The sequence below is a fragment of the Amaranthus tricolor genome, chromosome 4, assembly GCF_026212465.1.
Source record: "Amaranthus tricolor cultivar Red isolate AtriRed21 chromosome 4, ASM2621246v1, whole genome shotgun sequence".
NCBI classification, from domain to species: domain Eukaryota; kingdom Viridiplantae; phylum Streptophyta; class Magnoliopsida; order Caryophyllales; family Amaranthaceae; genus Amaranthus; species Amaranthus tricolor.
This window is the reverse complement of record NC_080050.1, coordinates 29,449,674-29,462,415: the sequence shown is the minus strand read 5'-3', so window position 1 is coordinate 29,462,415 and position 12,742 is coordinate 29,449,674. Positions and strand designations below refer to the sequence as shown.

General features: G+C 32.6%; 1 protein-coding gene and 1 long non-coding RNA gene across 2 annotated transcripts; both read left to right on the top strand.

Moving 5' to 3' along the window:
- The first annotated feature begins 4,345 nt into the window (after window positions 1–4,345).
- On the top strand, window positions 4,346–7,011 carry LOC130810103 (uncharacterized). The gene is made up of 2 exons (XM_057676052.1): window positions 4,346–4,484; window positions 4,887–7,011. Exon 2 carries the CDS (start codon window positions 4,980–4,982, stop codon window positions 5,577–5,579), a length of 600 nt encoding a protein of 199 aa, XP_057532035.1. The 5' UTR covers window positions 4,346–4,484; window positions 4,887–4,979; the 3' UTR covers window positions 5,580–7,011.
- Window positions 7,012–8,004: 993 nt separating this feature from the next.
- On the top strand, window positions 8,005–10,473 carry LOC130810102 (uncharacterized). The gene is made up of 4 exons (XR_009040982.1): window positions 8,005–9,148; window positions 9,236–9,259; window positions 9,399–9,819; window positions 9,898–10,473. It is a non-coding gene; the product is annotated as an uncharacterized LOC130810102 (long non-coding RNA).
- Window positions 10,474–12,742: the final 2,269 nt, after the last annotated feature.

Here is a 12,742-nt window from a genome sequence, read left to right as displayed (position 1 = left end):
TATCTTCTTTCCCACTCTCTCTAGACTTTGTCTTGGACGGAACTCATTGGGATGATGATAATGATGATTCTTAATCAATAAGTTTAAACATAATGTAGTGAAATATTGTTTGATTCGTCTCAATGAAAAGATTATCAATACTAGCTTATCAAATTTTTTTAATTATGTACGTTAGAGATATTAAGAATTAAAATATTTATCTCAATAAGTGTTAAAAAATAAATAAAACTATTAATTTGATATGAGAGTAATAAGTCATATTTTCAATTTAGTTTTATACATAGAAGTATAATTGTATAACCTTTGAAATTATAAACATTGTTGTCAGCTTTGCTAATCTCTTCCATGATTACACCTCTTATGCAGTTAAGGTTTTTTCAGGTGCTAGACAATGGATTAGTATAACCCTTAACATATGGTATCCTCCTAATGATGGCTAGATTAAGTTAAATGTAGATGTTAATGTGAGTGCCAATGGAGATAGAGGTCTGGGAGTGGTGACTAGGAATAGCTTGGGTCAGTTACTTATGGTTAGTGTTCGTAGAGTTACGGCCTTCTGGACGCCAAAGTTATGTGAACTTGAAGCCTGTTTATGGTGTTGAATTGGCTATTCGCATGGGTTACTCACATATTATTCTTAAAGAGGACAACGCAACAGTTTTCAATGGAATTGGTAAGCAAGCTACGGGGTTAGCTCCATCTTTCGTCCTTTTTGATAGAATTAACTCTCTTAAGACTTTTTTTGCAGGTTTTAAATGTAATCTAGTGGGAAGGAATGGTAATACGGTGGCTCACCTTGTAGCCCGCTGGAACTTGGGTATGATGGGAGATTTTGTTTTCATGTCCCCTTTTCTCCAAAGTTTTGTAACCGTGATTGATCTTGATTTAATATAATTTTTCAGGTTCTACTTAAAAAATATATATATAAATAATCAATTCATGTTGACTTTGATTTTATTCCATGTAATTAAAAATGTTAGCATCATAACTCATTAGTACCTTAGTATTTAAAAATACTATGAATAGTTGTAGTATAAAATCAACTCTAATTTAAACTCAAAAAAAAAATCTATTTTTAAGGTGGCGTGTTTTATTTATTGAAACCCAATTAATCAGGAATGGATATAAATAAAAGAAAATAGTAAATATAAAATTAACCCAATCTTTATTTATATTTACTTCTTCATTATCAACTGAATATTCTGCTCGAGAATAGGATACGAATTTATATTTATTTATACCCATTTATTTAAGCTAATCTATGCATCTAGTTGACCATAAATGTAAAGTTTAAAGGCGATGGTAGAAAATTATTAAAGCTAAGAATACTAAACCAATTAGATGTAATGAATTTGAAGTGGACTAAATATGCACGGTTAAAATGGAATATGCCCATTGAATGATTGAAAACAGTGTTACATTAATCAAATTAAGGTTAGTACAAGTGATATATTAGTTTAATGTTAAGTGGATGTCAATTTCGACTTTAATATTCTTTCCACCAATTTTATTTCATAAATATTTAACTCAAAAACCAATAAAAAAAAATATAAGTAAATATTAAAGGGGTCTGAGAGAGTTAAGAGAACGGCGTAAATGAGAGGAAAAAATAAATTAGATGTGTAGATGAAAATAATAAGGACTCGTTTTGTATGAAATTATCTTGCCATGATACGAGATCGTATGATTAGTTATTTTTTCTAATTGATCACTTTAAATTGTAAATGAGTCTCACCATAAAACCGTCTCATTAAATTTTGTAAAATAAAAAAAATTATATGATAAATTTTTAAAAGGTAAGTGGGATAAATTTTGCGAAACAAAGATATAATAATAATCTTAATTAAAAACAACTCTCATCTTGTACGAGATCGTCTCATTATAAAAAAGGCTTATATATTAGCTCGTTTTTATAATTAATTTTTTTAAAATTGTAAATAATCATTTTAACATATTAATAAAATATACTTCTGTTCGGTCCAGTAAAAATGTATACTCAATTAAAATTCGTAAAGTATTAAAAAATAAATAAATGTGAGTGTGTTGCCGACCAATTTGCCAGAATACCAAATCAAAGACCTTAAAAATTCGACACGTGGAAACCAAGAGTGGTGGAAACCACGTGGGGCATAGCGAATGGAAGTTGAAAATATCTTGTCAATTCATTGTACATGTTGAGAAGAGATGAGATATTTTAGTGACAAGTCTTGTTACTTGTTTAGTTGTATTAGGTGAAATTAAACCGACCTAGTAATTTGGTACCCAATAGAATTATTGTATTTGATCCTTATAAATTATATACATTTTTTTTAATACTTGGTCCCACCATTACCTATTTTCAACGGTGCTTAATTATTATTAAAATCTTTTATTATGAATAGTGATGTCTATTTGTATGGTCATCATCATGATACATGTGCTTTCTCTTTGCCTCATGTATGACTTCTCTTCTTTCCTTTTACCTTTCCATTTTTATTTTTTATATTAGTACTTGTATTTACTATTATTATTATTGTATTAGGCTACTTTATAAAATATTAAATATGTACTCTCTTTGTTCAGTATGATTTACATTAAAAGAGAAAGTTGTTATTTTTTAAAGAAAATATGAATAATGATAATAAATGAAAAAATAGAATGAATTATGTGAATGAAATTAAAAGAGAGTTAAAATGTATGAATGAGATTAAAAAAAAGTGGTGGACCAGAGTCCCAAAATTTAAATAATACAAATTAAGTGAAACGTACAAAAATAGAAAATATTGCAAATTAAATAAGACGAAGAGAATATAATAGAGTCTAACATACTTTTGAGATGGAAAAGGGTGGGTTTCAAACCTTTTATATTCATTAATCTTTAACTTTTTAAGTAGGTATATTTTTTTTCACTCTAATTTCTTTCTTATGAGAGTATTAAAGATGAATTCATCACACATTTTTCTTTTGTATAAGAGCTGAAAATTATTTACTCTTGTTTTTCTCTTTTTTTTTGTTAAGTACTCTAGTGTACGTAGGTTATACAAGTGTTTTTGGCAATAGGTAACTTTTTTAGCAGTGAAAAGCGTGTCAAACGTTGAGATAAGTTATTTTGTAATGGCATTAATTGCACCGTTGGAAGACCAATTAATAAGCGACATATCAACATTTGTACAACACTAAAACAAAGCGGTATTTTTGAATTGCTTAAGATAGTTGCTGATAGGTTTTTGGGACATTCCATACAGCTCAATGATGGACTATAAATACTCCAAAATTCGCCATAAATGAAATAACTAATTTCTTATAAAAGGGAGAAATAACTAGAATTCAATCTTAAGATCAATACATACTTAAGCATTGAATAATAGTTCATTCATTTCTTTAAACTCACTGATCTTCAAAAGAACATTTGAGAATTTTTAAAAACATTTATTGAATAAGTTAAAGACTTATTCATTAAATACATTAAAGCCTCACACTAAAATAACCCTAAGCAACAATCCACCTTGTTGCCACTATGCACTTGAAAGAACTTGTTAGGCAACTCACATCACAAAAATACTAATTTGGGCGTTGGGGTAGGTCATAGAAAATCATTACAGGCCTTGTTAACCCTTGTTGACTTTGCAGGAACAATAGGTATCTTAACAGTGGTCTTAATGCTAGACTGGGCAATATAGCAAGAACAAACTTCCAATCCAGTATAAACCCTTGCTTAAGGATAATCATAGGACTAATCAAAATGTAGTCTTTAGTTAATTGTGTCCAGTACTCATATAGGATCAACTATTTTACAAGTAATATTTTAGTTGTAAAATATAAATTATTTTATACAACAATATATATTTTCTATAATATAAATTATTTGATCTAATTTAAAAGAATTTAAACATTATACATATTATTAAATGTTACACAATCACATTTAAACCTTCAAAAATGTTCCATTTGGCAAGCTCTACAAGATAGCAATTTGGAATTTTACATTTTTTTTATAATGTTGTATATGTTTTTATTGGAAAATGACAAATGACATGTTCTAGAAAGTTTTCCCATAATAATGCAAAAATAAAAATTATTTTCCAATATAGGTGAAAGGGAAAAATATTTCCCTCCACGTAGGGCAGCTGGAAAAATTATTATTTTTTTATTTTTTTTATAAAATCGCTATTTCATCTGGCGGTTTGCTTAGGAATTCCAACAAAACTGTTACGTGAAATAGCGTTTTGCACTACATGGAATTTTTAAAAAAAATAAAAAATTGGAGTATAGTAAACCGCCATCTCAAGTGGCGGTTTTACTGTTGTACAAAAACAAAGCTGTTGCTTTCATTCCTCATTTTTTCCCCTTCCTTTGTGCTGCTGCTGTTGCCGTGAAGATCAAAAAAAAAAAATTTCTACACTTCTCATTTACTTCATATTCAAATTTCCTTTCATTTTACTAAATCAATCAACTACATTGCCATCTTCTCCTTCATTACTTGTTCATTATCATTCTCATTTAAGGTATGAATATAACCCTAAATTTTTTCAATTTGCAATTTGATTTTATGTTCATAATTGTTGTCATTTGAACTTATAATAGATTGATTCCTTGTAACATTCTCTTGATTTCATGATTTAAGCATGCATTTTACACATTTGTAGTTGATTTTTTTGATTTGTTTTGTATGCATATAAAGTGTTCGATGAAATGCTTCAATGAAAGTTTATTACTTTTTAGGGTTAGTTTAATAGATTTAGTATATATTCATGGTATTGTAAGCTTTATATTTGAATTGTCCCTTCTAATAAGTGTTGTAATACTTTAATTTTACACATTCTTGTATACACATTTATACTTTCCTTACTCACAATGAACAATAAAAGTGTATCGAAATAACATGAAAACCATGCTTGTGTGTGCAGAATATGGATCATTATCCCGTTATAGTCTATTGAGGTGGGGAAGTAAGTTATACGGGATCCGATGTTGTGTATAACGGAGGATTGAATGCAGTGATGTTTATCCATCGTCAGAATACTACTTTTGAGGTATTTCGTAGCAAAGTCAATGATATAATTGGTTGTGATCGCAACTCTTTTATGTTAAAAATGGAGATGAAATATCCGGTGGCTGGGAAAATTGTGTTATTCTCGGTCAAGAATGACGAAAGCATAAGTGCTCTTGCTTATGCAGTATCACAAGCTCTAGGAACGGCAATGCTGATTTATGTAGAAATGGTTGCAAATTTCGGTAATGCGAGGGAAGTCATGACTAGCATGGAACTTCCAGAATTAGGTCCTAGTGTACGCCATGATACATTCGCAGAAATTTTAACAAACCCAAATTACATTAGTGAGCACTTAAATGAGATTACTTCTCCAACTCACTCACATGCCATTGGTTGTGGTGTATTGAACACCTTCTCCATGACTCACTTAGGTAGGCGTATTGCCAACGAGGTTGACTCTTTATCTCAGGAGGATGATCATATTGATTCTGATTCAGAGCAGGATGATGAAAAAAGAGAATCTCTAGACGCAGCGATTAGAGATGCTGCTCCATCTCAAGACTGGCTTAGAATTAATGAGATTGATCAAAGATTGATTGATGTGTAAATGACCTAGAATAATGACAACTCCATGACTGAAAATGGTGACTTTAGGATAGGGCAAGAGTTTAGCTCCTTAGACCACCTTAAGAAGGATGTTAAAGCATGGGCGATATCTAATAATAGAAACTTCCGTGTAATTGAGTCGGAGCCTTCAAAGTACGTTATCCAATGTATTAATGCCGAGGATAAAGGTTGTGAATGGAGGATGCGAGCTATTATGACCGCCACGGGATCATTTAAGATTGTGCGATATAAGAGTCATAATCAAGATTGCTCAGCACATTACAGTGACGACCATCCCCTCCTTGCTTCTGATTTTGTTGCTAATCTTATCGTGGATATGATAAGAGTTGATCCAACTTTCAAGGTGAAGTCAATTGTTAATTTTGTTAACAATAAATACGGATTCGTTATAACATATAAGAGAGCTTGGTTGGCGAAAAATAAGGCTATAAAAAAGTCTTTGGGGATTGGGATAAGTCTTTTGATGAGCTTCCAAGGTACCTGCAGGCATTAATGCAATCTAATGCAGGAACAGTGGTGCAATAGGAAGTTCAACCAACAATGGATCCTACGAAAGTTATTTTTCAGAGAATTTTTTGGGCTTTCGAACCATCCATTAAGGGTTTTCCCCACTGTCGTCCTCTTATCACTACATTAGTGGAGAGGTGGAGGTCGGAGACTCATACCTTCCACCTCACGGTTGGCGAGGCAACGACCACATTGTAAGATGTGGTAGTTATAATGGGACTGCCCATTGAAGGACAAGTAATAATAGGTCATGGAGAGGGAAATTGGCTAGCCTTAGTTCAAGAGCTACTAGGGGTTTGGCCAGAAAGCCTCAAGACCCCACAGAGCCGAAGATCATCATTGGATCCTCATTGAAGTTAACTTGGCTTAGAGAGCATTTCAGCGTGCTAGAGGATGACGCGGATGATATTATAGTGGAGAGACATGCGCGAGCGTACATTTTGTACCTGTTTGGATGCATGTAACACCCCGATATTTTCCCGATATTTTCTTCCCGATATATTTAATAATTCACTAGTAATATTATTTCTATATATATATTTTATTTATTATTGGGCTTGGTCATGAGATTTGCAATCCTTTTTGGCAATTAGAATTATTTGGGCCCAAACTTTTCCTTAACCCATCTTTTCTTTTCAAAAAAAAAAAAAAAGAAAATAGGAGGGACTCTTGGTGGAGCTTGTAACTCCCTTAGGGTAATGAAGGATCAAGGCATTAATCCCATATAATTAACCCTTCTTAATTCCTAAATTATTTTCATATTGACATCCTTTCAAAATTCCTCCTAATTCACATTCCTAACTCCATCACACTTCATCATTTGGTGTTTTCCTTTACAATTGTAAGTGTAATTCTTAATCTATGTTGAATCTTAAGTTTTAATTTAAAATTCTATGATTATTATATGTTTTATCTTATAATTCATGTTTACTTTATGAATTTAAAATTTCATGTATGATGTTGGGATGTATTTTTCTATCTAAATTGATGAAGAATGTTTCTTTTTAGGGTTTTAGATATGTTTATATGTGTGTGAAGGATTTGTTTGATGGATGATTGTAAAGTATATATATATATATATATAAAATGGATGCTAATAGAAAAATGTATGTGGTGTTAGAAATTTATTTTATTGATTAATAGGAGGAATTTATAATGTTGTTAGAGAAATATATATAGACATATATGTGATGTGTGTGTGTGTGTACATTGTGTAAAAAGAATTATTTTTGAGGAATAAAAATTAATTTCATAGATGGTCATGAAAATTATGTAAATATTCGTTTAGATTTAATAGGAAATAAAGCATTGAAATTTATATTTTTGTGATAAAAAAAAAATGAAATGACAAAATCCCGTAGGTTTGGAAAATGGTGAAAAAAGGTGTTTTTGGAACATTTTTGGCTTTGAAATTAGGTTAAAAATACTTATACTATGTTATAAATTATGGAAATTGGTACCCGGGGGTTTTGACGCCTTCCGGACGCAACGGTGAAGTCGGATTTTCAGTTTGACAGTTTTAAGTTGTGTTTCTGGACAGATTATGTATGCTGTCCTGTTTTGTGTGTTTACCATGTTATAGTATGTGATGGATGTTCATGATGTGTGTGGTATTCTAGGTGTGGGTGTAATTGTATATGTGTGTTATGGATGATTTGAGGAAAATGTGTATGTGTGCTTATTTCCCGAATACGATTGAACCTTGTAGGAAGTCGATTCGTGACCGGGAATTGATTAAGACGCTCGTGAATTGGTTATCTTGCTTAAGGTATGTACACGCAGCGAAGTTCGTATTTAGACCGATGTATCATATAATAATGGTATACAAAAGTAAAGTAGGGATATATAGTATGAATAATGTTATCTTTTCGAATAAATAATTTTGATATATTGTTTTGATAAGCAGAGGTAGTATGACCTCACTAACCTTAAAGTGGACGTAGTATGACGTCAATTGGTGGAAATGAATTACTCGCGGTATATGGGGGCATTATGAGCCACCGCGGGGGTATGCATACTTAACCATAGGCACCGAAGTAAGGCGAGTGTCTATGGTAGAGACTTGCTTAGGGGTTAGCTCCCCCTAATGTATTGTCTCACTTATGGAGATTGGAGTGTACCGGCAGTATGGCTGGATAGTACAGCAGTATGGCTGACTAACCTTTATATGAAAATAATTATTCTTTATTAGCATGATCGAAGCGTACTTTTCTGCGAATTGACAGCTATTGAATTAAGTCTTTTTCTTGTTGTAATTAATTATTTGTTATGCGACGTTAGCTGACGTGTACTTTTGGTCTTAACGACCCTGCGATGATGTTGTTTCCTATCTGGGCAATGACTAGCAGTAAGTCAAGTTGCAGGTCTGGGGAGTGAGGATTGTCCCTTGGAGAAATAAACCGTTAGGATACAGAAGTCTTGATAAGAACTTCTAATAAAGTTTAAAGAATATTTGGTTTTATGAGGCGATTTTGTTCTCAAGTTGTAATAAGTTGATTTAATTTTTCGTTCTTATCCGCTGCTAAGAATTTCTTATATCTAGTAGTTCATAATAACACTAATAAAACTCGATCCGCAAGCTTCCCTTAATTTCAAATCCGATTTTAACTGCCTTCTAACATCCTGGTTTGACTCGGACGATATACACTTGTTTTTAAAAGGTCCTCTTCTCTTTTCGTACGATCCGAGTTATTCCGAGATGTTACAATGCATCTTGTTTCCAGACAAGAGCGGTGACTCGGTCCAGTTGATCTATCTACCTCTACTAGGAGACTTGTAGCGGGTAGATGAGTATAGTTGGGAAAGTGCTACCCTTGCGTATTTGTATCGCAATTTATGTCGAGCATCTCGTAAGGGTGCCAAGGACATTGGAGGCTGCTTGTTGTTGTTACAAATATGGTCGTGGGAGCATATTCATATAGGGAGGCCTATAATTCGGACGATTTGACCCGTTGGGCAAAATGATCAAGACGATGACACAGAGGATTTTGAACCGGTCTTAGGTTTACAGCATCGTCGTGGGAGGGATCCTTTAGCAGTAAGGTAGAAACAATTAATTCACTATTCAAATTCAAATTTTCACTATTTTATGATACATGGAAATATTAAACAATGTTCGTTTGTTCGCAGCCGGCTTCGCGTATATCTTTCAAGGTCCTACTCCTCACATACTCTAATCTACTACAGAGACGCACTTAATCGACAACGGACGAGCATATTATTAACATTTATTTTTTGTATTAGTTATCAATAATATTATATATATTACTGAGTATATTGATTTCTAATACAGATGACATGACAGCCTTACACAACGGCTAAGATGGATGTTTTGCCACACATATGTAGATCGGGCCACGAGATTTGGAGATCGCGTTGTCCACTTATTTGCTTTGACATCGTCGAGCTACATCTCCCGGATTGTGTCATGTGTCAATTCGGTTTGGAGCAGGTTATTCCGCATGCCTGTGACACCCAACCTCAACTACATGCGATTGATCGGAGGCCTAGGGACAAGAACTACGTCGTACGACATAGATCGCAGGTAGATGCGTAGAATGGCCGAGCATCTCAATTGGTTCAAGGAGATAAATACACCAGTCAAAGCCCTGGTGCGTACATGAATTGGTACAGGCGTATCTCCATACTATGCCTCACGAACACCACATTTGCACAGCCAGGATCACATTACCATCTGGACATCTACGTTACTGGTACATCTTCTTTTAACACTTATAACATATAGTAATACTTTTATGTGATTCTTTTAACAATATAAGGATAACATACAGGCTGAGCGCATCCGATCGGTCCTCATACAATGCAATGACACGATTCATGGGGCCGGTACATCGCTAGTTGATGTGGGGTATCGTCTATGTTCTCAGACCCTTGGCTCCATTAACACGTCATTGACCGATGCATTGAGTCAGGCGGGGTATGAGTACCTCATTCCGACTCTACCCATCATTAGTGAGGTAGATGATACATTCCACACTCCTTCTCCACGGAGTTCGGCCCACCGAGGTAGCTCTTCTAAAGGATCAAGTAGTCGGTCCACAAGAGGTCGCGAGCGTTCATCTACTCGAGGTCGGTCTTCCAGATCCCCATCGACATCCGGTGCTATGTCGCCATTCGTTCCTCTAGCTTCCATAACCACTCCTTCACATCCATCGCCTCCGCAAAGGATCATCACATATCAGCGTGCTAGTCAAAGATGAGCTCCTGCTCTTAATGTCATTGCAGAGATTGACGAGTATACACCATCCATATCCACTGGTGCGCACAACAAAAGGGACCGGGGATTATAGTTTAACACATTTTGTATCAATTTATATGCTTTGAACTTCTTGTATCACTTTCCATGATTGTAATATATCTTCGCGTTATTTTCATAATTAATGTTTTCAAATCAAGCTGGTTCGTAGTTGATTATTATGGAATAGATGGTATTGAATTAGTTTAATGCAGGTTGTGCTAATTATTTATGGGAATTGAAAGATAAAATATAAAACGTTGCATGAGCACAGACAAAACCGCCAAATGAGGTGGCAGTTTACTAGGAGAAAACCGCCACATGAGATGACGGTTTGCCCTAACCAAACCGCTACTTCATGTGGTGGTTTACTAGTTAATGCAAACCGCCATTTCATTTGGCGATTTTGTCTGAAAAAAAAAAATTTCACGTAGAAGGTATTTTGGAAAATACTTTTTCATTTCATGCAAAGTGGGAATAAGTTATAAATTTTGCAATATTAAGGGAAAAGAGTCTATGTTTTAAGACCTTTATTATGTATTTTAATTTTATTGAGAATAAGTGAATTATTGGATTATGTAAAAAATAATTTTGCAAGCATGTTAATTTCGACACAATTTGTTTTTCAAAATCCTTAATTTCAGCCAAATAGCTATATTTTGGTCAGTTAATACAATCAATAATTATTTATTCAATCAAGAAATTACTATGTTATAAATACTTATATCAATTATTATATTTTACTAATATTATAATTGATAATTATAATGTGCAATTGCATTTTTCTTTAAAATTTATATTTATATGTATTTGCATTCGAACAAACTTCGTGCATTGCACGAGTTTGTATACTAGTTCTAATCTAATCCTTCTCTTCACTTGGCCTATAGTTCAAAAAAATTAAGGAAAATTCCACGTGGTAACCTTGAGGTATAAGTTTTTTCACTTGATAACCAAAGTTTTTTTAAAAATCTATGCGATAACTTTGAGATTAACCCAATTCGTTTTCCGTGATCTTTTTCTTAGAAAATGTTTTATAATGTTAGTTTAAAGAGATTAAAGCATCCTGTACAACAACACAAATTTGAAAACCCATTATTTCGTAAATTGAACTCTCCCAACATCACATTTCCCCCATTTCACCCTAATTCTGCTAAATTTCTAACCCTAAAATCCCAAATTTGAAATTTAAATTCAATAAACCTATCTCCAAAGATCACAAAAACGAGCTCTCAACTAATGGTGGATGAAAGTCGACATTTACTAGCCCCAATTTTGTACTACCTCCGTTCTTTTTTGATTTTCCACATTACTATAATGGGTAGTTTCAAAAGTTCTTCCAATTTAGAATACTTTCTATTTTTAGAAAGTTTTTATCCCACTTTTACTCTTTAAAACCCCCCATTTTCTTTTAATGTACCCCTTTTTTTATTTATAATTATTTTCTCTTTCATACTTCCAATACAATCATTATTTCACACTACTATTTAATTAAAATAATACCCACTACAACCTCATATTTTCAATACAATTATTACTTCACACTACTATTTAATTAAAATAATACCTACTACAACCCAAAGATTCTATCTTCCTTAATATGTGTGAAAAACCCAAAGTGGAAGACTAAAAAAGAACGGAGAGAGTATCATTTACCCTAGGTCAATAAAGGTGAGTAACTTTAATTTATAAGAATTTCAATTAACTCATGTTGTAACACCCCGTAATTTATCGGGTTTAAGAAATAATATAATAAAATAAAATAAATACGTATTATTAAATTATATTATTTCACATAGATAATTTTAAGAAATAAAGTGAGTTAAAATTTTAACGGTAACGAGTTTTATCGCGTACGAGGCTATCGCGTAACGTTTCTTTCTATTTTAACAATAATATAATAATGACTTAATTAATTAATTAAATTAAATTAAAAAAAAAATAATAATTGAGAGGGGAGTGAAGGGGTGGCCGGTTGTTGTGAGGAGGAATGGGAGGAGTTTGTAACTCCTCTCATAAGTGAGTATTATGGCATATTAAGCTCACCTCTTAAGTGCCTATTAATCCTTAAGCATCATTTGAGTTTCCTCACTTTTCCTAAGCTTTCAAGGTGAACAAAATTCAGAAAATTTTCCTCTTTTCTTGCTCTTGTTTCGGTATTCAAGAAGAAAAAAAAAAAAAAAAAACTTTGTTCAATCCAATCTTCAAATCAAAGGGTAAGTAAGTTGAGTTGTTATTTATAAATTTTATTTATAAGAAATTCTAGTATGAGATTATATAATATTTCTTTCAATATGATGATATCCTATGACTTATTAGGAGGATTGAGTATTTTATATAAGTTTTCTTTAATAATCCTTTGATAAAATTGATTTGTTAAA